This window comes from Ciconia boyciana, chromosome 16, assembly GCF_034638445.1.
Source record: "Ciconia boyciana chromosome 16, ASM3463844v1, whole genome shotgun sequence".
NCBI lineage: Eukaryota > Metazoa > Chordata > Aves > Ciconiiformes > Ciconiidae > Ciconia > Ciconia boyciana.
Window position 1 is genome coordinate 7,676,481 of NC_132949.1, and position 21,164 is coordinate 7,697,644.

At 58.3% G+C, this 21,164-nt stretch overlaps 2 protein-coding genes across 3 annotated transcripts; both read right to left on the reverse strand.

Moving 5' to 3' along the window:
* Positions 1–1,030: 1,030 nt before the first annotated feature.
* FDXR (ferredoxin reductase) lies at positions 1,031–11,679 on the reverse strand. Its single transcript, XM_072881352.1, has 12 exons — positions 11,609–11,679; positions 10,814–10,911; positions 9,564–9,659; positions 8,147–8,269; positions 7,463–7,576; positions 6,841–6,942; positions 5,409–5,516; positions 5,102–5,186; positions 4,236–4,450; positions 3,948–4,119; positions 3,292–3,465; positions 1,031–2,577 (listed from the first exon to the last, which is right to left on the reverse strand). Exons 1-12 carry the CDS (start codon positions 11,652–11,654, stop codon positions 2,447–2,449), a joined length of 1,464 nt encoding a protein of 487 aa, XP_072737453.1. The 5' UTR covers positions 11,655–11,679; the 3' UTR covers positions 1,031–2,446.
* Positions 11,680–14,451: 2,772 nt separating this feature from the next.
* On the reverse strand, positions 14,452–20,530 carry FADS6 (fatty acid desaturase 6). Of its 2 annotated transcripts, none has more exons than XM_072881040.1 (7): positions 20,047–20,530; positions 19,456–19,823; positions 18,515–18,681; positions 17,836–18,016; positions 16,755–16,942; positions 16,054–16,233; positions 14,452–15,020 (listed from the first exon to the last, which is right to left on the reverse strand). In XM_072881040.1, the coding sequence occupies exons 2-7, from the start codon at positions 19,814–19,816 to the stop codon at positions 14,871–14,873; spliced, it is 1,227 nt and encodes a 408-aa protein (XP_072737141.1). In that variant the 5' UTR covers positions 19,817–19,823; positions 20,047–20,530; the 3' UTR covers positions 14,452–14,870. The 2 variants fall into 2 exon arrangements, with proteins under 2 accessions (XP_072737141.1, XP_072737142.1); XM_072881041.1 differs by having other exon boundaries at positions 19,456–19,898.
* Positions 20,531–21,164: the final 634 nt, after the last annotated feature.

Consider the following 21,164-nt stretch of genomic DNA (forward strand, 5'->3'; position numbering starts at 1 on the left):
GGGTGGCTGCCCAGCAAGGCTGCCCCCTCGCCCCTCCAACCACCGTGGTGGGGACATACCTGGAGCAGACACCCACAAGGTTAGTGGTGCCCAAAAGCAGCACCCCGATGTGAACAGGAGCCTGCGAGGGCCCCTCGCCTGCTCAGAGCCCAGGCAGGCAACCGGGGCTTTGTGGGCAGCCAGACAGCCGGGTCACCCGCCCCAGCCCCGGGGGTGCCGGGTCACCCCCCTCCCCGCTCAGCCCCTCTCTGCTCCCCGTTACCGGCCCCCCAGCGCCACCTAACGACACGGCGACCGGGGACAAGGACCTTCACGGGGAAGCCGGACGCACGCCGGTCCCCAGAGGGAAGGATGGAGAGCACCGACGGCGATGGGGAGGCGGGAGGCAGCGGGACACTCAGCCGGGGCTTGGGGACGCAGGCTGCAGAGGGAGCTGGAGGTACATAACCGTAACGATCGTTCCTCTGCCCATGAGGCTCAGTCCTCCATCCCTGCCCTTCGCTGACCTTGATCATCCCATGGCCTTCCTGCAGCCCGGCATTAACCCCAGGGCCCTGGCCAAGTTCTGGGTTGAGCAGGGACACTGGACTCAGCAAAGGCAGACGCTTCCCTTAATCTGTTGTCACAGCCCAAAAACTTCCCTGAAGCCTCACCAGTTTAGGAACAGCCCTTTGCCATGCTCAGCGCAAGCACAGTGGCCTGTATCATGGCTACAAAAGCACCCCAACATCAACGTTCAAGGCGATGTGGAAGAAAACCCCGGGGAAGAGCCAGCTCATCTCGTCCCAATACCTGCAGATTTGATGCAGCCACAACCACCCCTTCACCATCATGTTGCTGGCTGGAAACGTTTCTATCTACCAAAACGGCTGCTCCCCGCCTTGAACGCAATCCCCTCGCCTCCACACCCCCCTTCCCAAAGTGCTTATTCGCCTCCGAACCCAGAGCTGATGTAATCTCCTGCTCAAGAGTTCAGCATTAGGACTGCATCAGCCGCGAGACGTAAGGAGAGCCACATCACACAAGCAGCTGTTCAACAAAAGCTTTATTGCTCGTTTGCGTACGAGTTCCCAGTATCACATTTCCTGAGTTTCTTAATGAGCTTGCAAATGAGATTTAAATAGAAAAGGAAAGGGGAAAAAAAAGAAAAAAGAGAGAAACCACAGATCTTCCTTCGCTAAGGTTGGACCAGAGATGAGGAGTACAGTGCCTGGCGGGCAAGCCCTCTGCCCTGGGAGAGAGCTCGGCAGAGATGGAGGTTGAGCGTGGACCTGAGACAAACCCCCGCCAGCTGCCCTGGCTTGATTTACCCTCTGCCTCCATCATGGAGCCTAATTTGTTTCTAACACACAGCCACCAGCAACTGCCATTGTCACCGTTTACACAGGTCAGAGAGGAGCGGTTGCAATCCTGCAGCACTCCCGTGGGGAGTGCGCGGGGTCAGGGACAGCGTGGGTGGCAGTACGGCCAGGGGAGGGGGCCATGCTGACGTGGCCCCTGCGCCACGGATAAAGAGGAGATTACGGCTCACGGCTTGTAATCTGGCTTAAAACCTGACACCGTCACCGTAGTCGATTTGGGCTAAGAGAAGCATTAACAAGCTTCAAAACACACAGGCCAAAAAAAACCCCCACCAGTGAATGAAGTGAATGGGTTCAAGGCATTGCTTGCACCAGTCAGCACTGGCAGGTACCAAGGAACACAGGATCCCTCATGATCCAGAACAAGGCAATTACACACTTGTTATCCCAATCCACCCCACAAGCTAGGATCCAGGATCTGCCGGGGTTTAACTATGGGAGGCAGAAAGCAAATTAATGCCCTCATGTGTTTGTTTAGAGCTCACAAGCAGAGAGCAAACGGTCCCTCCCTGCACGAGAGGAGCTGCCTTGCCTTGGGACACATTGCAGGAGACACGCGCTCGGCCGGCTGCTCCAAGATTAAGGCAGTCACAAAGAAGCCAGACTCAAGCAGCAGGTCCAATTGGGCTTTCCTGGAAGGGTTTATTTAAAAAACAATTATTATTAAAAGAAGCCTGCTCAGGCACAATGATGAGGCAATGAAGCCATTTGGCTTGAGGCTTGAAGGGGAGGCAGCAAGACACAAGGAGGTTTCTCTATGCGACTTGCCATGGGGAAAGTGCCCGGCCAGGACTCCTGCCAGGTGCACATCTCCCCTCACCTGCGCCGGCCAATTTGTTAATGCTCGAAGGACCCGAATGACAAGAATCACCCCAGGGGCAGCAGCCGGCTGCAGAGATGCAGGGCCGGCCAGCAGCCTCAGAAGTTTTGAAACACTCACTTTAGGAACCCAGAGTTCATTGTTAGTAGAGAGGCTCAAGTGTCACACACCTCCCCACAGCAGCCACTAGCCCGGGCACAAGCCTGTGCTCCCAGGCCCTGTCTGTAACCCGCTGGACCAGTGCCACGTTCCCATTGCTGCTGCTTTAATGACCAATCAGCCGCAGCATCTCCTGAGGATCCACTATCTTCTCTCGGGGTTTGCCAGCAGCTTTGCCTCTTGCCACTTCAGCAGCATCTATCTTCTCCCAGTCCGAGAAGGAAACAGGACGGACCCCTGGGGCGAGGGCAAGAGATGGGAGGGAGAAGTTAACCAAGTAAAAATGAGTTCAGCCTCACCTCCCCGTTAGCAGGGACCCGATGTGCCAGCAAACCCTGCCCTTTTCTGACACGGCATCAGACTTCATTCTCACAAAGGAATAATAATTTCTAACACCACGAGGAGAGGGATGGCAGGTTCCAGTCGACTCTGATCAGTCAGACCTTTGCAAGCCATAACAACGGTGAGCACAGCACCACCTTAGGGGACAAAACGCTTCCAGTTCGCTGTTAAACCTCAGACAGTTAAGAGGCAAAACACACACACTTTAATTGAATGCCTTTAAACACAGCAACAGCAAATGACTCTCTTGGGCATTTTAATCTTTCCCCCAACTTGCCTGGAAGGATTGCTAGGAAAACCACTCAAGAGCAATAGCTCGCTGTCTAGGCAGATGACAGCGACATTTTACCCAAGGTCCATGCTGCTTTTAATGGCCCTTCCCAGAAAGTGGTCATTAACCTTAGCAACAACATCAAGTTTGAGGGAATTCAAGTCCCGCTCTCCCTGGGCTTTGGAGCAACAAAACAGCAGCATGACATGTTTCCTTGGTTTGGACTGCGCTCCCAAAAGCGGCTCACAGGACTCGCTGCCCCAGGATACCCTGATCCAGGAGGAGTTTGTACCTTCATGTTCACTGCTACAGCAGCTCACACGCACCCCGCCACTGACCTCGGCTGCGCAGGATGCTCTCCACAGCCCCAAAGCCTTCTCTGGAGGCGGACACATCCAGCATGCCCACCCGGAGATCCTCCAGCACAGACTGGGCAGTGTCAAAGCTGTCGTTCATGGTGGTAATGATCACGCCCGTGGGTCCTCTCTTCACCCACCCGCTGCAGTACAGACCTGCACGGGCACAGAGAGCAGCCAGGCTCAGTCCAGCATGTGGCCGTGGACCCTCCTGGCTGCAAGTCCTTGCCCTGTCCCTGGGTGTCACATCAACCTGCAGGCAGTGGAAAAATCCATCCCTGTGATGGGGACAGAATGTGGCCCTTCAACGGTGCTGTCACAGCAATTTGTGTACCTGCAGACTGGCACTAAGCAGCCGTATGGGCTGTATCGCTTTAGTAGCGGACTCCAAGGCCCAGTAAAACCACCATAACCTTCAGCGCCATTGGCTACAAGACCAGACACCCCTAACGCAAGCTGGGGATGGGCCAGGTCTTAACACCTGACAGAGACAGCTCGTTTCCTCAGTTTCCACTCTCCGACTGAGGTGTGCGACCGCCTTGTATCGGTGCCCTTGGTGAATGGAGCTTCCCACCCCAAAGCCCTCAGCCCACCAGCTGTGCTCAACATGTCCCACGCATCCCTCTGCGGATACAGACCTGGGACACCCTCCACTCTGCCCGAGCTGTTGGGGATAACACCGTGCTGGGCGTCGAAGGGTACCGCAGGGTCCAGGGGCAGGCTCCGGTAGCCAATGCTACTGACCACCAGCCCGCACTCCAGCTCCTCCACATCTCCAGTGCGGACGGCTTTGGCGGAGTCACCCAAGCCCTGAGAGAGGGAGGAAGAGGCTTTGGAGATTCCCAAGGGCTGCAGGGATGCAGCAGTGTCCTGCTCTGTCCCCGCAGCTCTGCTAGGGCCATACCAGCCCCGGCAAGAGCCCGTACCTCCAGGCGGGTCAGGGCCATGCGGACGCCCCTCGCCCGCCTCCCGTCAGTGGTGGGCAGCACCTCCTGGGGGCTGCGCTGGAACTTCAGGCCCCACTCCCGGGGGGCTGCAGCCTGCGCCGCCACTGCCTGCACCTCCATCATCTTCTCCCCAGGCTTCTCTAGGGCTGTTTTGATCATCAGCTCAGTCAGTCGCTTCCTGGGCCTGGGGGCATCTAGGAAGAAAGAGAGCTTCAGGACAGGATCCTCAGCAAAAACCCCTCGGGACATGGCACGGAGCCGAGGTCACATCAAGGCGGTTCAGTGGTGTGAGTGTCCATTTGGAGTTTGTCATGCCGATGGGAGTCTGACGTCTTTGAGATGACAAACTACAAGCCAAAGTGACCAGGAGAGCTCCTGAGGCTTGAGGCCAGTGGGACACACAAATCAAAGCCTGCGATTTTGCTGTCTTGCTGGTGCTCGGAGGCAGCAGCCTGTGGAGAAGAGCAAGTCTCTGGACACCCCTGAACTCAGTGTTTTCTTTTTAGCTCTGCAGGAAGCTCTTAAATCAACAGCCTTGGGATCTCTCCTGCAAGGTTTCCCCAGCCCTCCCGAACCTCCTGCCCTCATCATTCAGGCAGTAAGCATCACTCCCAAGCAAGCAAAGTGGCTGCACAAACAGAGAAACAGGCGGTTCCCTTGTCTTTGTGGCCTCCTAGCATTCTGAGGATGAGCCACATCACCGTCACCTGGCTTTCACATGCCATGCATTAAGCACAGGGCAAAGAGTTTCTCTGATGCACATTCTGAGCATCTCCAGCTCACTCCTGGATGATCGCCTGTCAAGGTGAGTCCCTGTCCGGAGGAGCATGGCACACTTCTCTCACCTTTAATAGCATCTTCGAGGCCTGTGAAGTCAGTGGGGTTCAGGACAGGTCTGGCACCAGGCAGGTTTATCATCTCCCGCAGCTCCTGGGAATTGCAGGCAGGAGGATGTTACCTCCAGCACAGAGAGGTTGTCCAACAGCCCCATGCCCTCTTGCTCCAGCAGTCCAGGCTAGGAGCCAGCAAAGGGGTGCAGGAAGGATGCCTGGGTTCCCCACCCATCCCTAGACCACCTCTCCCCACCAGGGATGGGCAGCCTGGGGCTCAACACTGGGAAACACAGCTGCCCTCCAGCACCCCCAGCCTTACCTTGATAGTGAAAGCAACTTGGAGAGGTCCCCTCCTCCCAACCAGCCAGACACGCTTCACCTTGCTGCAGGCGAGAGCTGCCAGGGAGCAGTCAGTGATGTCTGTCTTCTGCAAGAGAGAGACCGGAGAGTGGGATGAGCGCAGATCTGGAGGGAGCTTGGGCGGAAGGCACAGCTTCTGAAGGTGAAAAAATCAGCAGAAAAGCAGGCTGTGCACGCAGAGAGCTGGGGTAAGGATGGAAAACAAGTCATCTCCCTTTGCACAGAGCTATTTGCACAGCTGGTCCCTCATCACTGAATGTACTTTCCAAGGCCATAACACACTAGAGGTAACGAGCCAGCACCCCGTGAGATTGCCTCGAGGGATCCACCCAGGCAGGTTAACCTTGGGGCTAACGGAGCAAAGCCTTCCAGTGATCTCGATTTTGGGGTGCCTGCAGATGCTGTTGGGTGACTTCCCAGCTCAGGATATACAGGTATTTGGGTGAAACCCACTGCAAACCACAGGTCAAATCACTGCCTGCCCACCCCAGGCAGCTCCAAGCACAAACACAAGCATCACCAGGGCTCGACTGATGGTTGGCATCTTGCAGCAACCCCATGCTCTGTTTCAATCGTGTGCATGTATCTAGATTGCAAGATCATCTTTTCCAGAGAAGATACAATGGCAGGGACACCAGGTAACCAGGATAAACCATTCCAGACGAATATTCGTAACAGGAAACTGCCTGGCACTCATTTCCAGTGCCGTGTCCTTCGCAGCACTGTGCCCACGGCTGGGTTTAGCTACTAGTTGGCAGCACCTCCAAGTTTTTTTTTGTTATTTATTTTAGATATTAATACAGGAAGTTATTGCACAGCTGTAATGAACCTCATGGCAATTCTCCAGGAGGGAGAGCCTTTGCTGCCAACATCTGGGGCAGCAGCTGTACAGAGCAGCTGGTGCACACCAGTTCCCAGCTGTCTATAGGGGAGCACAGCAGCGGGAGGAGAGGTCCACCAGCTTGGACCAGCCACCAGTATGCGCAGTGCTACCAGCGGGAACCAGGCTGCTGCCCTCGGCTACAGCAGAAAAAAAAATGCCAACAGAAGAAGCTTCTAGTTTAGTGGTGGAAAAAGGCTGAGCAGCTCCTCCTTTGCTTCTCATAGGAAAGGAAGGGATAAAGCTCAATTGCCAACCTTTTAGGTATGAGCAGAGCAATCCAGAAAGCTCTGCAGTGTTACCCAAGGCACGGCCTCAGCCTTGGATCACACCCTACGGACTGTGAACCCACAGGGTGCACCCAAGGGGCAACAGGCTTCCTTGGTGAAAGTGCCCAAAGACAGGAGAGTCTGAGGTTTTGCTGAGATGAGTGGGAACCAGCACCCCCCCAGCAAGGAGAGAATTTGGGCCCCAGGCTGCCTTCACAGTGCGGGGCACCCCCGTGACTCACCCTGAGGAGGTGCAGTGGGGACAGGAGGATCCGGGCAATATCCAGCGCGACATTGCCATGACCCAGAATCAGTGCCGTCTCGCAGCTCAGGTCAGGCTTCAGCTGCAGGGAGAGAAAGACCCAGCCATGAGCGAATCCACCCAGCTTCCGTGATGTGCAGCCCCTCAGACCCACTCCCACCACCCAATTCCCTTCCACCCCTCTTTTCCCCAAAAAGAGGTGATGCAGATGGGGAAACTCCACACCAGCCTCCTCCCCAAGCAGACACAGCAACACAGCCGCTCCGGGCACCCCAGCCGATCCCTCTCCCTCTCTTCCTGTGGTGGCATCTCTGGGAGCAGGAGCTGTTTTGGCCAAAAAGCCTCCTCAGGCCAAAGCAGAGCATCACCCCCCTGAGGTTCCCATCTGGCCTGGCCAAAACGTGCTGCCAACCTACAGAGCCAGCTAATCCGCTCTCACTGATGTGCAAATTGTTCAAATTTCTACCATCTAAGAAGGATTTAACGTGGTGCCTGCTAATCTTTTCCAATTGCGGGCCTTTTGGGACTTAATCTGGAGCTAAATGCCTGTGTTTGGAGGCAGGATGGGGAGGAAGGGCAGGGAAACACACCACTGTACTCACATCCCGGTTCTCGGGCAGCCCATTGTACCAGCCCACGAACGCTCGGGCCGAATAAACACCAGAGAGGTTCTCCCCTGGGATGCCCAGGACCCGGTTATCTTCAGCACCGTAACTCTGAGGAGGGAGCAAACACAGTAAGAGATGTCACTGTGTGCAGGGTTGGATACCAAAACACAAATCTCCCCTTCCAGCTGCTGCCAGGGACGCTGCACAGCTGCCAACCCTTCCCGAGGGCCAGGATACTCAACAGAGGGGCTAAACACAGCCTGAGCACACGGGCTTCATCCACCCCATCCCCTGCGCTCCAGAGCCAAACTTGACCTCCTTGGGCCAAGGCAGAGCACAACAAGCTGAGGACTGAACAGGAGGGACAAATTATTTCAGGCTGAAACAGGTATTGGCCATCACAGGGAAGAGGTTCCTCAACCGCTGCCCCTTGCAGTGGGGTTTCAGAGACCTGCATTTGATGCCAAGCTCTAGCACATGCTCTCTGCAAGGCTTCGGACAAGCCTCATAGCATCTGAGCTGTCCCGAGACTGGGGAGAGTTTACCACGGTAATAAGGCACCCAGGAACGCCTCGCCCAAACCCTCTTCCCAAGATCCCAGTGGGGAATAACACTGCAGACCTTCCCCGCGACTCCTGGGCAGCTGAGGCAGCCCTGGCTCTGAGGCGCGGTACCCACCAGCACCACGGCGTGGTAAGCCTGCTGCAGCTCTGCCACCGTGATGTCCCTCCCCACGGTGACGTTTCCATAGTAGGCGCAGCGCTCCGAGCGTGCCGTCTGTGTGAAGGCGTTGATCACATTCTGCCGAGATCAAACAAGCACCGGCGAGTTACGTCCAAGACAGCTGGGGCCAAGGTCTGCTGCTGTCAGGAGGTCCCCGTTCCCGTCCCCCCCAGCCTTGAGATGCTTCTCCCCCTCTCCGAGTCAGTTATTCTGAGACTCTTATCTAACAACAGCCGCAGATAATTCACAGGGAGATAAACACAGCTGTGACCTGGCACTCTTTCCACCACCCTCTGTGGAAAGGAAAATCCATCTTTTGCACCCGCCTGGGGAGGACAGGACCCTTTCAATACCTTCGGCCCCTCTGAGTAAACCCCGCTGTAGGAGAAAACTCCTTCTGAAAGGTGAGGCTTGCAAGGGAGTCCCACCAAACAACCCCTTTCATCGAGGGTGCTGCCTGCCAGATGCCCTCTGCCAGCCTCTCATCTCAACCCTTCCTGAAACCCACTTCATCAAGAGAGGACGCAGGGCAGGATGACGCCCAAAGCCTTTTCTTCTGAGCAATCAGGGCTACACAGCAAAACAACCACTTCTTCTCCTGCAGCTCCAGCTGGATTCAGCCTGGTAACAGGACGGATACCACCATACTGCGGAAGCTGCCCCAAACCCACATCCGTTATGTCCACTCCTCATCTCTCAGCTCAAAGGGATCCAGGTGTTTTGGTCTGATGATCTCCAGGGATTAGAGGAAACCATCACAAGATATTGCTGTGTCTGGATCTCCTGTGTCCAGATCTCCTGTGTCCTACCACTCCAGCTACCTCCACCCCAGCTCAGACACAGCAGATACCCCTGGATACAACTCACGCTCACTGCGAGGCAAAGGAAAATGTTTGATTTCAAAGAGCTCCTTGGTTTAAGTTCTCCTTGCCCAGGTGTGCACCTACAGCCCAACTCCATCACCCCTAAGAGCAGATCTGTGTGCTCCCAGGCACCAAGAAAGGGTACAGACCGAGGAGAGGCAAACAGCAACTGCAGCAAGCGGGTAAGATCCTGGCAGCATAAAGTGTCCTGGTACGAAGAAACCCATCCGTGCTCCTTGGTCTTGCTCTAGGCCAGGCTGACCAGCACTTCCCGTCACAAGCCCCTGTTTTTGACCCGCTCTCCAGAGCCCTAATGCCAAATGTCCCATATCACCTGGCTGTGGCCTTGCTGGGTCTCAGCACGGACAAGGAGACTTGGACGTCTCCAGTATGACAGCTCCACATCTCAGCGAGCCTGGAGGCACCATGAAGGATGGCAACTGCCTGGCCTGCACCCACCACCATCACCATGTCCAACCGCAAGAGTGAGGGGTCGAGCCAGCACTAACCTTCACTTCGGGGTGGTCTGGGGCCACCCCAAAACGGACGAGCCCAAAGGGAACAGGCAGCTTCTCATAGATGTCCACTCGGGCCCCGCCATGGTGCTGCAGGAGAAGGAAGTCACAGTTAAGGGATGAGGACAGAAAGGCCACGTGAGCCCAGCAGCTCAGGAGGGACACACATCGCTCGCCTGCTGCTGGGGGAAATACAGGGCAGGAGGGAGGGTTGCACCAAGATCCCAAAGTTAGAAACAGCCTCTTCCAGGCTCTTCCATGCAGAGGATGGTGCTGTACCTGTTACTGCCAGCTCAGATCGCAAGATGTAGCAGAGAACGTGACCCAAACCATCATCAAGTATATCTCATGGGGGGCTCCATCCTCCTACTCACCCCACAGCCCCTCTTCCACACTAACCTGGTGGCTGTCCAGTACCCACGGGGCTGACAAAAGGGCCCCCACCCTGGGTGCTGGCGGACCCGCCGGGCCGTCTGCCAGCCCCCGGCAGAGGTGCCCATGCCCTGAGATCCCCCTGAGCTGAGTCACCTCAGGGTCAGAGCTTTAGACAGATGTTTTGCTGCAAGGCTTTTGTTATCTTGTATTTTGAGTCAGCCTCTTCCCAGAGATTAAGCAGCCCTGAAATTTGTCCCTGAGGCTTAGTAACAGCTATTTTCCAACACGTACCGGAGACAGCACAGCACGGTTTAATGACAGGGTTAAGCTCCTGCACCTCTGGTCGGTGCCAGCAGCCCAGTTCTGTGCTCGGGTCTCATTTCCCGACAGAGATGTGACCACGCAAAGAATTAATGTTTACAGACACCAGGCAAAGGATCATCCGTGTGCCCTGTTCAACTCGGGGAGGAGGAGGCAGGAGAGCAGGTCCTCTGCGTTCCCTTTAACGCACGGTTAATGTCACCCCTGTTGGGTGACAACAGCTCCGAGCCAGGCAGATCTCTGCTGCTTAATTGATTCTAGAAAAATCACTTGGGCTGAACTCGCAGCAACCCGGCCAGGCCTGGCTCCGGCCCGGATGGCAGGGCAGGGTCGGGGGCAGCGGTGCCCACCCCAGGCAAAGGGGGCCAGGGGCACTCTGTGAGGTCTGGCTGCCCCGAGCAGCCCCCCCAACAGCGCAGACCTGGCTGGAGCGGGGCCGGGAGCCCACAAAACCACCCCCCAGCCCCCTTAGAGCCAGGCAGCACGGAGATGCCTCCCTCAGCGGGGAGGTCCCTGCCCTCACCCGTGGCCAAATCCCACCCCGGTACCTTGAGGATGTGCTGAGCCGTGTAAAACCCCGCGGGCCCGCTGCCCACCACGCAGACCCGCGGAGCCGGGACAGGCGAGGACAGCCACCGCTTGAAACCTGGGGGCGTGAAGGACAGAGAGGACGTGAGGCCGCAGGAGGGCGGACTCGGCCCGGCCACCGCCCTCCCCGCGAGCCCCGCACCGACCCAGCGGGGCGCGTCCCCCCGCGGCGGCCATCGCGCGCGGCCGGGCGGCGGCGGGCCGGGGTTTATGTACCGGCCCGGAGAGGTCTGAGGCGGAAACGCCTCGAGGGCAAGGCCAGCGGCCCCGCGCTCGGCCAAGCCCGTGGCCTTGGCGCTTACGGCCGGGCTGGGGCGGGGCCGGTGGTGCCGGAGGGGCTGTCAGCTGCCCCGGAGAAGGGCACCAGAAAGCACCGTACCCGAGACGCCCCCGGGCCCACGCACCGCGGGGTGTCCCGGTCCCGGTCCCGGTCCGAGGGGCACGGGCGCCCCAGCACTCTCGCCCCAGAGCGCAGGGCACAGTCCGCCCCCGGCCCCGCGTCCCTCGCTCCCCCAGGGCTGGAGCACGAGCCTGCCGGGCACAGCTTCCCCAGCCGTTCGGGCCCACAACCCCGGTTCTCCCGGTCCCAGTTCCCCCCGCAGCCCCGGTTCCCCCGGGCCCGGTTACCCCGCAGCCCTTCGGGCCCGTAGCCCCGGTTCCCCCAGTGCTGGTTCCCCCCGGACCCCGCGGGCCCGGGGCACGTGTTCCTCCCCAGCGCCGGTTGCCCCGTGACGCCGCCAGGCCCCGCCCCTCACCGCCCGGGACGCCGCCGCCCCTCCAGCACGCGCCGCCCGGTCCCATCCCGGCTGCCGCCGCTGCCGCCGCCGCCGCCCCGCCCCTCCTCCCCGCCGACCAATCGCGAGGCGGGAGAGCGCGATGCTTAGCATAACCCCGCCCCCGCAGCGCCGTGTGGCCCCGCCCCGAGCCGGCAGCCAATGGCCGCACGCGGTTGCCGCTACGGCTGTCCGGAAACGAGCGGTACCATAGAGAAGTATGGAAGGAGAGGCCGCCTCGCGGCCGCCCGCGCCGCTGCTCTCTATGGCGAGGCCTCCGCGATACCCTGCCTGCATCCCCCCATCACCATCATCCCTGCGGCTGCTAATGGCGTGCGCCCCTTTATGGCCAAGAGCGACTAACTGCGGAGGCCTCCCGGGCCAAACCGAAGCCCAGACTGATTTTAACCATCCCCCTGCACAGCTGTCCACCCCTCGCCAGGAGAAACCCACAGCATCCTCTCAGTAAAGGATAAAACATTAGTGCCAGAGGCAGCCGATAAATGCTGCTGCCAGGGCTCCTGCCCCAGCCTCCCCCAGGGTCCCTGCTTTATTTCCTCCTTAATCCCCCTCACTCGGCTCATTTCAAATACAACTACTCACACCTCCCATGCAGGAGCACCCCATCCTGCTTCAGCCCCTGCGCAATACACCAGGCAGGGAAATCATCTCAGCGGGCCCAGGAGATGTTTAAGGGTTGTACAGATGCCAAAGCATGCAGGCGAGCACTAACGGGGCGTTTTAAAAGCAATTAAGACTGAGAGGAGTTTACAGCTAGAAGCCAATTTTAATAAGGGTCATAAAACCCACACGCTTTGTCGCACAGTCTTGAAAATTAGTTCATGGCTTTCTGCAAAGGCATGCTGAGAACGGCAGCTGGCCATATGCCTTCGTCTGCACCCGCTCCTTCAGGGTGTTTGTGGTGAGGACCAGGATTTCCGACAGCTTTAAAGCCTGTGTCTGTGCTCCAAGCCCCCAGCCTTAGCTTAACACAGCAATTACCAACCCATTGCCTAGAGAGGCGAGTCTGGAGGCTCAGTTCCAAATATCAGCATTGATATAATCCACAAAAAGAGTTGAGTTTAAATTTGGGGCATCGCTTGAGGCAGAAATTTAGGGGGTTCTGAGTGCAGGTCAGAAATCTCCCTCTTCCCCATTAACCTCTGCTGTATCTGCCACTTCTGACAGGGAATAATCCACATATGTCCCAAATCACAAATTATCTCCAGCTGGCTGAAGGACCTGCGAACACTTACCTTTAGATGGCACTGTGTTAAACGATATCCATGAATCCAGCTGTGAAAAGGCTTGTTGCTCCCACCAACGCTTAGAAACATTTTGGGACTGATCTCTTTGCAACAGGAGAGGAGAAAGAGCTTTTTTGTGCCCACAAGCGGGGACACGTGAGGCTGAGATTACCCTGTCTGAACCAAACGCACCGCTAATGCACGCTCACCCCCCGCCTCGCTGGAGCCAGGAGCACCATTAATTTGTCACATTTAGCATAATTTAGCTCTGATGCTCAACTAAAAAATAATCATAGGGGCAGGAGGGCAGATCTGGGGAGGGTCTCTGCCACTCCTGAGCCCCGGGTGACCCCCCCCAGGAACACTCAGGCTATTTGGCCCAGCCACCTCCCTCCAGCTTCCCCTCCACCTATGGACCCACCGTAACCCATGCTCAAAGGGTGCAAATTTGCCCTTTGGATGTTTCACAATGTCCTGGATCGATAAACAAGCATGGGGCTGGTTAGAGGTGACATGGCAATGCCACCAGCCCAGGACATCAGCATCCCCTGGGCCCCAGCCCAGGATAAATCAGTAATTCCCTATTTCTGACGCCAAAGGGGTCACACTGGACAGATCCAGGGCCAACTTTCCCTGCCCCTGAGTCTGGATCTGCTACACAGGGACACACCATGGCCATCCCGGCTCCAGCCCCATGTCACAGTGGCCACACAGTGACACTTGTGCAGTGCACCTGAGGATGTCCCTGCACTTGGTGAAGGAGAATGGGGTACGTGATGCCCACGGGAGGGCAAACACCATGGGCTGCCTGCTGCAACCCTCACCCTGCCGTGGCCCAGGACCAGAGCAGAGCATCCCTGTGCCTCGGGACACATTTGCAATGCAGAGCCTTATAAATGCCGGTTGTGGGGCTGGGGGGGTCCAGCCCTGGTGGGGGCACAGCATGAATCAGAGAGCAAAACCCCAGGCTCAGAGCAAAGCCTCACAAAGCCCAGAGCCAGCACTGACTCCTGCACTGGTCCCAGTTGGACCGGTTGCCTTTTCTGCTGCCAGCTCCTCACCGTGACGCTGGGCTGGACTTTGTCATCGGTCTTACAGGTTTGGGACAGCAGAGCGCCCTGGGAAAGCCAGGCACGTCATCCCAGAGGGGGTAGGAACCGGCCACATCAGCATCCCACGTGCTGGCAGCGGCTCAGTGGGCTGAGTTCACCCTCCCTAGTCAGGGAAAGTCTCCCAAGCCCTGGAGACCTGCTTGCCTCCAGCGGGTGATTCTCCTGCTAAGCTCTTGCAATAGCAACCATCAGGTCTGGGGTCACCTCTGGCACCCCAATATGGATACCCCACATGGGGCAAGGGTCTTTCCCCCAGCCCTGCCTCGGGCACTACAGGATACCAGCGTGACTTGCTCCAGCAACAAAACCCAGTAATAAAGAAGATCCACTTCAACATGTTAAGGCTGAATTTGCCAAATCATTGTTCCTAGAAGGGACTGATTTACCCCAAAGTCAGGCAAAGCGCATGCAGCAGTGACACAACCCCCTCCCCACGATCTACCCCCTCCCTGAGCCCCCGACCACACATTTGCAGCCCCTTCCTACAGAATCCGGCAGTTCTCAGCTGGGAACCAGCTCCAGATGCCCTGGACACGGTGCTGCGTCCCCAGCCACATCCCCCGTGGTCCTGCTGCAGGGAGGCCCCAGCCAGCAGACGGGAGGTTTCCTCTCCCCAAGTGTGAAAGCAGAGTGGATAAAACTAATCCCTGACTGGGAATAACTGGGGGGACCCCCCTTTTTCTGTCCCCGGCATTGCACCGCCTGGCTCTCCTCCTGCAGTGGCTCCGTGCATCATTCTCTAGCCAGAAGGAAGACAGTGGGGAGAGATGTTTCCTAAGTGACAACTTTATGGAGGCGCATGTCTGTGTAGCCCTGATCCTGCTAAAACCATCCCTGCTGAAAGTTCCTGAGGGAGGCAGCCCCCCAGGTCCTGGGGCCCCATCCTCACTGGATGCCCACCAGCTCCGTTATGGGGGGAGCGTGGACCATCAGCTCCTCGTATCTCCGGAGGAAGAGCCGGAGCCTGGAGATATAGGTGTCCTCATTGTATGGCAACTTCTTCTGCTTCAGGTACTGGGAGACGATGGGTTTGATCTGCAAAGGTAAAGGCAGAGTCACCTCTGTGTGGGATGTCCCAGCGTTTGTACAAGGTTCCCAGCCTGAGGCATTACCAAGCTCCCTGCAAGGTGCCTGGAAAGCCCATCTCATGTGCCCAAAACAGGGCTGGAGAAGGCAGCACCAGCTATAACATCTTTGCCGTGAAAATTAAGAGGAAGGTGGTTTCCAATTGCAGCAACATGGGGAGTTCATCCTGGCAAAACGCCTTTGCAGGGCTCCAGACTGGGAGAGGTGCCCTAATGAGGCTTTTAATGAGGGCCAGCCACGCATGCTCATCACTTACACCCATAGTTATCCCCACGTGCCCACACAGCCGGCTCAGTGGTGGGGCTGGGAGGCTGCCAGCAACTTAATTACCCCTTCCCTGCAACACACTGTTGTGGGAGGCAGGTCCTACCAGCCCTGTGAGCTCGAGCAAAGGGCACAACCCAAAACCCACTGGTGCTCCCACTCCCTCTATTACTATTACTTAATTTTTCCCCTGACTTGAGACTGAAAATAAGTGCACAGCATTAAATGAGTGGAGATCCCATGCTGAAGCGTGGCGCAGAGACCTGCCTTGGGAATCCCCTCGAGCTAAGGCAGCACTCGGAGCCCACATTTTGAACACACCCCACACCTCAGAGCAACAAGTAAAGGCAGGACCAAAGTTACAGGGAGATTTGCCTGGATGCTGGCTGAAAGAATGCCAGACTGCTCAGCACTGGAGATGTTTTCCCAAGGGAAGAGTTGGGAGGATCTCGGATGGCTGGGAGGCTGCTGCAGGCTGGAATTGGGACCAGGGAAAGGAGCAAGGAGCGGAAACCCAGGAGAAGCAGGAGTGGGGATAGAGGGAGGTGGGTTAGGGGCTCTTGCAAAGCAGCGAGAGGTCTCTAGCATGGAGGGAACAGTGCAGAGCGGTCTAGTGGCAGGGAGAGGAGGGGGCTTGCAGCAGCGTGGTGGGGAGATGGATGGTCTCGTCCCCGTGTCACCTCCCAACACGCTCGTCTGCCCCACAGGGCCGTCTCACCTTCAGGCACATGCTGTCGGAGAGGCCAGGGAAGAGGTGATGCTCCACGTGGCAGCTGATGAGCGAGTGGCCGAAGGACCAGTCGAGCAGGGCATTGCGGGGCAGGTTGAGGACGCCCAGGCTCATGAGGTGGATCCGCTTGGGCTTCCGATCGGCCGCGAACATGGGGAGGCCAATGTGCTGCGGGACAGGGAGGTGGGGACCCCGTGGCACTGCCACCCCCCCAGCCCTTCCTTGGCAGAGCAAGCCACGGCTCTGGCCATGCAAGGGCACGAAGGCGCCGGCCAAGCTGAGCCACATTTTGGGGTTTGGCTGCCAACCCCAGCACTGGGTTTGTCCCTAAAGTCACTCCATCCTGTGCTCGTCTGTCTACGGAGCCACCGAGGAGCACCCAGGCTCTGTCCCCCAACCCACCCACACTGTGTGTCATAAGCCTCTCTCCATCCCAGGATCTGCAATACCAACTGCACATACACGTGCAAATGCACCAACCCTCCAGTCCTGCAAGCCACCGCAGAGGACATCACCCTCCAGCCCTTCGCACCTATCTGCCCTGACATTCTCCCAGGGCCACCACTGTCCACCCCAGCACCACCAGCCTGACCTCCCCATGATGACATCGGCACGAGGGAGGTGACAACCGAGGCTGCTTGCCTTAGGCTGACACAAGCTCCAGCCAGCAGCATCAGGGCTATGTCTACCTGGAATATGTTGACGTGGATGTAGGGATGGGCCAGGAGGGAGCGGGTAAGCAGCATGCAGAGCAGGGCAGACCACGGCGACTGGAAGCCCGAGACATGGAGCAGCAGCCAGTAGTGGCAGTAAAGACCGAGAAACATGCAGCAGAGGGTCCGGAGAGCTGCCTTCCACTCCACATTCCTCAACAAATCTGTACAAGGAAGGAGAGGCAGCACATGGGCAACGTGTTGATGCTTCCCCACCACTGCTGCTCCAGCGGCCAGGCTGCCCGGCATGCTGAAGGCTACAGCCCATCCCATTCCATCTCATTCTTCATCTCCCTTTCCCCATCCTCCAGGCTGGCCCAAACCCCCCAGCCCTTCTGACCTGCTGGTTTTTGGGGCTGGGGCTAGGACCCCCCCAGGGCAGTGCCCTGCAGACTGCAGCCCCAGCAGAGACTCCAGGCGTGCATCATCACATGGGGATTTGGCTGCATCTTCATTTCTTACAACTTGCCAAGTCATTGTCTGCACTTTTGGCATTGCCCAGAGCTGTGTGTTCAGCCTGACAGCCTGGGCTTCCTCAGCCTCTTACTATTTTCTGGGCTCTTCTCCCCAGTCATTTCCTGGCACCATTATTTTCCCTGAGCCACCGCTTTGTCTGGCCGAGCTCATTGCATCCCAGCCTCCAGAGACCCCCATGCCTCCACCCCATATATAGTCAGCAGACGCATCCCGTGCGATGCTCTGACCAGCCAGAGACCTACGTGCAACGCTGAACCCTGTTAGGGCCAAGGGTCTGAATTACAGGAGAGCAAATGTGGGGCGCTTTGGGCTCATGATGGCTTTTGCCAGAGCTTTCAACTCTTGACCCAACATAGGAAAATGTGCGGCGTTTCTGAGCACCAGCAGAAAGGAGAGATGCAGCAGACGCCTGCCTTGGAGCAGGTGCAGCATTGCCTGCCTTCACTGCAGCCCTGTGTCCCTGTGGGCTGGCGTAGTTAATGTGATGCCTCCAAAGCAGGACCCTTTGGTGGGGTGAGACCTGGACAGTAATGAGCTCACTGTACCCAACACCCTGTCCTAAGGCGGCTGGGACACGTACCAAGAGCAACCAGAGGGGTTATGATGGGCACCGCGAGAGGTGCGATGAACATGTAGATGTAGCGGTTCAGGAAAGGAAGCTTCCAGGTGCTGGAGTCCCCCAGGCCGATGACGTTGGTGTACCCATGGTGGATCTTCACGTGGTTGTAGGTGGCCTGCTCAGCCGTGAAAGCTGAGCAGAGCTGGGAGGGAAGAGAAAGGGGCAGCGATGCCAACAGCTGCAGCACCAGGGTCAGGCACCGCCTGGCTTGGGCTCACGGGAGAGGCACCCAGGGGAGATGCTCTGCACCCCACAGCCCCCACACCAGTCTGGAAATGGACTTCTTAGAGTTAAGCGCTGAAAAGCATTCCCACCAGTCCCTACAACACGTTATCCTGCTCTGCAGCCCCATGGACAAGGGGACCGACACAAACCCCACAGCCCAGCAGGTCACAGGGGCTGTCCCCAGCCAGGGCTCACCCCCTGCCCCACTGCCTCCAAGCAAAGCCGCACAAGCAGGGATGTTCCTGGTGCTCCCTGGTGCAGCATCACTTTTCATTTAACTCTTCCGCACGTGGGTCAGGAAGGTTTCAGATACATCTTGGTCTCTGGTGGCTGTTCCTGAATGGCTTGGGGTGCTGGCAAGGTGCTGATGGGGTTTTTGGGGAGCCTGCTACCCGAACCCTGTGACCCCACTCACCTCGATGAAGAAGATGGCCCACACTTTGCCCCAGGACTTGGACTCAGTCAAGGCGTTGTGGCTGGCCAAGTGGCTGCCCTTCACGGTCAGGGTGTGATGCACCACGCCGAGGGTGAGGACACCCGCCAGGAAAGGGATGGCCTGGGCTGACCGCAGGCACAGGAACCCTGCAGAGAAACCAGCCGGGTAGGAGCTCGCCCACACACACATGCTGCAGCCCTCCTCGCCTCCTCGCCAGGATGGAGGTGTTGCTACACCCAAACATGCCAGCCGCTGCCCTAAACCTGTTTTTCAGACATAGTAACGAGTATTTAAACTGCCCGAGCCTGAAAGCTTCCCTCCACACCGCCCTGCACAGCCAGACCGGCCACGCTCGCCATTGTGCTGAAGGTTTGGCCACTTCCAGCCATGACGGCACCGGGCGCTGCTGGTGCCAGGTCCCATCCCGCAGCTCCAGCTGGGATCCCACTGGTAACAAATACGACCCTGCCAGGATTTCAGCATACCCAGGAGTTCAAAGGCAAGAGAAGGCACCAGCTTCAGCTTTCCAACCATGCTGCCGGAGCCCCGTGCTCCCCCATATCCCCCTGCACCTGCCATGGCCATCATCACCAAAACCTCCAGGGTTTCTCTGTCCCACGGTGGGGCATGGATAGGGCATGTCACTCCCTGTTCTGCCCTGTGCTCATCTGCCCAGGCACCGTCCCCTCACCCCAGCCTGTGTCTCGGGTGCTACCATCACCCGCTGCGGGTTTCCAGCAGGGTCAGGGTGCCCCACGGCATGGGGTGAAGGGGTTATGGTGGTTTTGTTACAGGCTTAATAGGCTACTAATAGGCTTCCAGTGCAAATGAAGTTGCACCACTGATGCAAAAGCTGCGAGGAGGAGGTGAGACCCCCCTGGGACCCCCAGCCGCGGTTTGGGGGTGCTGAGCCGGGTTACCTGCCGGGAGCAGGAGGAAGCTGCAGGCGAGGATGCTGATGTCCATGCCGTGCCGTTCCCACCAGCTGCTGCTCTTCACCACCTTCTGCACCAGCTCTGAGAGCTCAGCCATCAGGGCTTCCTCATGCCGGCCCAGCTCCTGCCCCGCTTGCTGCGGGGCCCCCCCGGGGGTCACATCCCCGTCTCCCAGCACTGGCCCTGGCTCCCAGCCCTCTGCCATCGCTTCTGTCCCGCTGCCATCGGGAGCTGGCGTGCCTCGGGGAGGGGGTTCCCCCGTCCCCCCGAGCCAAGGGGTACAGCTGACCTCACCGTTGACCTGCTGTCCCCTCCACCTCGCCGGGTCCCCGTCCTCCAGCGGCATCTCCCTGCTGAGCAGAGGCCACGCAGGGTAGGGGAGCACCCACAGCACCCCGACCCGCTGCAGATGGGCTTCCCAGCTCCCGCTGCTGCCGAAGGACACGGGAAGGGCAGGGATGGAAAAAAATAAACAACCCGAGGAGGACGCAGCCAGTGGAGATGGCAGCAGAGCCACCCAGCCTCCCAGCCCGGGGACACCCCGCCCACCACCCGGCCACCGCAGCCGCTACTCACGCAGCCCGGGCACGCCGGCTCTCCCGACGCTGGCCGTGTTGGGGCGGCTGGGCAGCCTGTGCGGCACCTCACACCGGTGCCATGCAGCAGCAGTTTGGAGAAGGGAGGAGCAGGGGAGGATGGGGAGGAGGGCGAATGCAGATTAGCGGCGGCAATAATCCGCCTTGGCGGCCCATTTCGGGGAGCAGCCGTCGCGGCGGGGCCGTGGGGAGGACGCTCAGCCGAGGGCACAGGGAGGCAAGGGCAGGCGGAGGAGGGAAGGAGTGGAAAAAAGATGGAGGCAGTGGAAACGCTGGAGGCAAAGGAGCCAAGTGCCAGAAATAGCCCTGAGAAACCCAAGCGGAGCACCGAGGACGAGAATAGGGTTTCGCTTCTGCCAGGGAGCGGGAGCAAATGCTGCCTGTCCCGCCAGGGAGTTGTTTGGGGGAGAAAAATGGCCTTTTTCACAGCAAGGAGCGGGCTGCAGGAAGGAGGGGGCAGTGCACGGCTGCGCGGCTGCCTGCGCCTGCCTGCGCCGCTGCCTGCGCCTGCCTGCACCCGCCTGCCCAACGTGCTGCTGCGGAGCCTCTTGGCACCTTCCTCTGTGCTGGGGGGACGGGACACCGAGCCCAGGGGCACCCGCAGGGGACCTGGTCACCCTGGATCTGTGCCCAGCAGCTGTGGCACCCGGCCCTCACCCCCACAGGGTCCCTCTTCTCTACTGGGCTGTTTTCAGGAATTTCGTAAGAATTTCCTCCCTTTTCCATCGCTGCCTCCTGACTAATCACCCAGACACAGCACAGGCACCCCGAAAGCTTTGGGGATGCCTGTGCACAGACTGGCACCTCCTGAGCCCCGTTTCTTTATGGAGGAAGGCTAAAGTGTTTTTAGCTTCTCGCTGGGGCACTGGATTTCTTCTTGTTTTGTTATTTCTCCTAACCAAAAACTGAATCAGCTCAACTGATCCACCAAAACCTTGATGAACTCCGACGTCTAGCAAATCCATAAGCAAGGCAGGTTTGCTATACGCATTGCTGGGGTACCCCAGCCCCAAACTGGGACAGGCTCAGCACCTCCAGTAACAGCACATCGCTGTAGCAACCCGCAGGGAAGCAAACCTCGCACCCACGTTGCACCAA

Coding starts and splice junctions, on each gene's coding strand:
- FADS6 (XM_072881040.1), bottom strand. CDS start 19,816: ATGCCGCTGGAGGACGGGGACCCGGCGAGGTGGAGGGGACAGCAGGTC. Junction 18,682..19,455: donor CTTCCTCCTGCTCCCGGCAG/GTAACCCGGCTC, acceptor GTTTCTCTGCAG/GGTTCCTGTGCCTGCGGTCA. Junction 16,234..16,754: donor TCCACGTCAACATATTCCAG/GTAGACATAGCC, acceptor CCTGTCCCGCAG/CACATTGGCCTCCCCATGTT.
- FDXR (XM_072881352.1), bottom strand. CDS start 11,654: ATGGGACCGGGCGGCGCGTGCTGGAGGGGCGGCGGCGTCCCGGGCG. Junction 4,120..4,235: donor TGGCCCTGACCCGCCTGGAG/GTACGGGCTCTT, acceptor TCCCTCTCTCAG/GGCTTGGGTGACTCCGCCAA. Junction 3,466..3,947: donor CAGAGTGGAGGGTGTCCCAG/GTCTGTATCCGC, acceptor GTGCCCGTGCAG/GTCTGTACTGCAGCGGGTGG.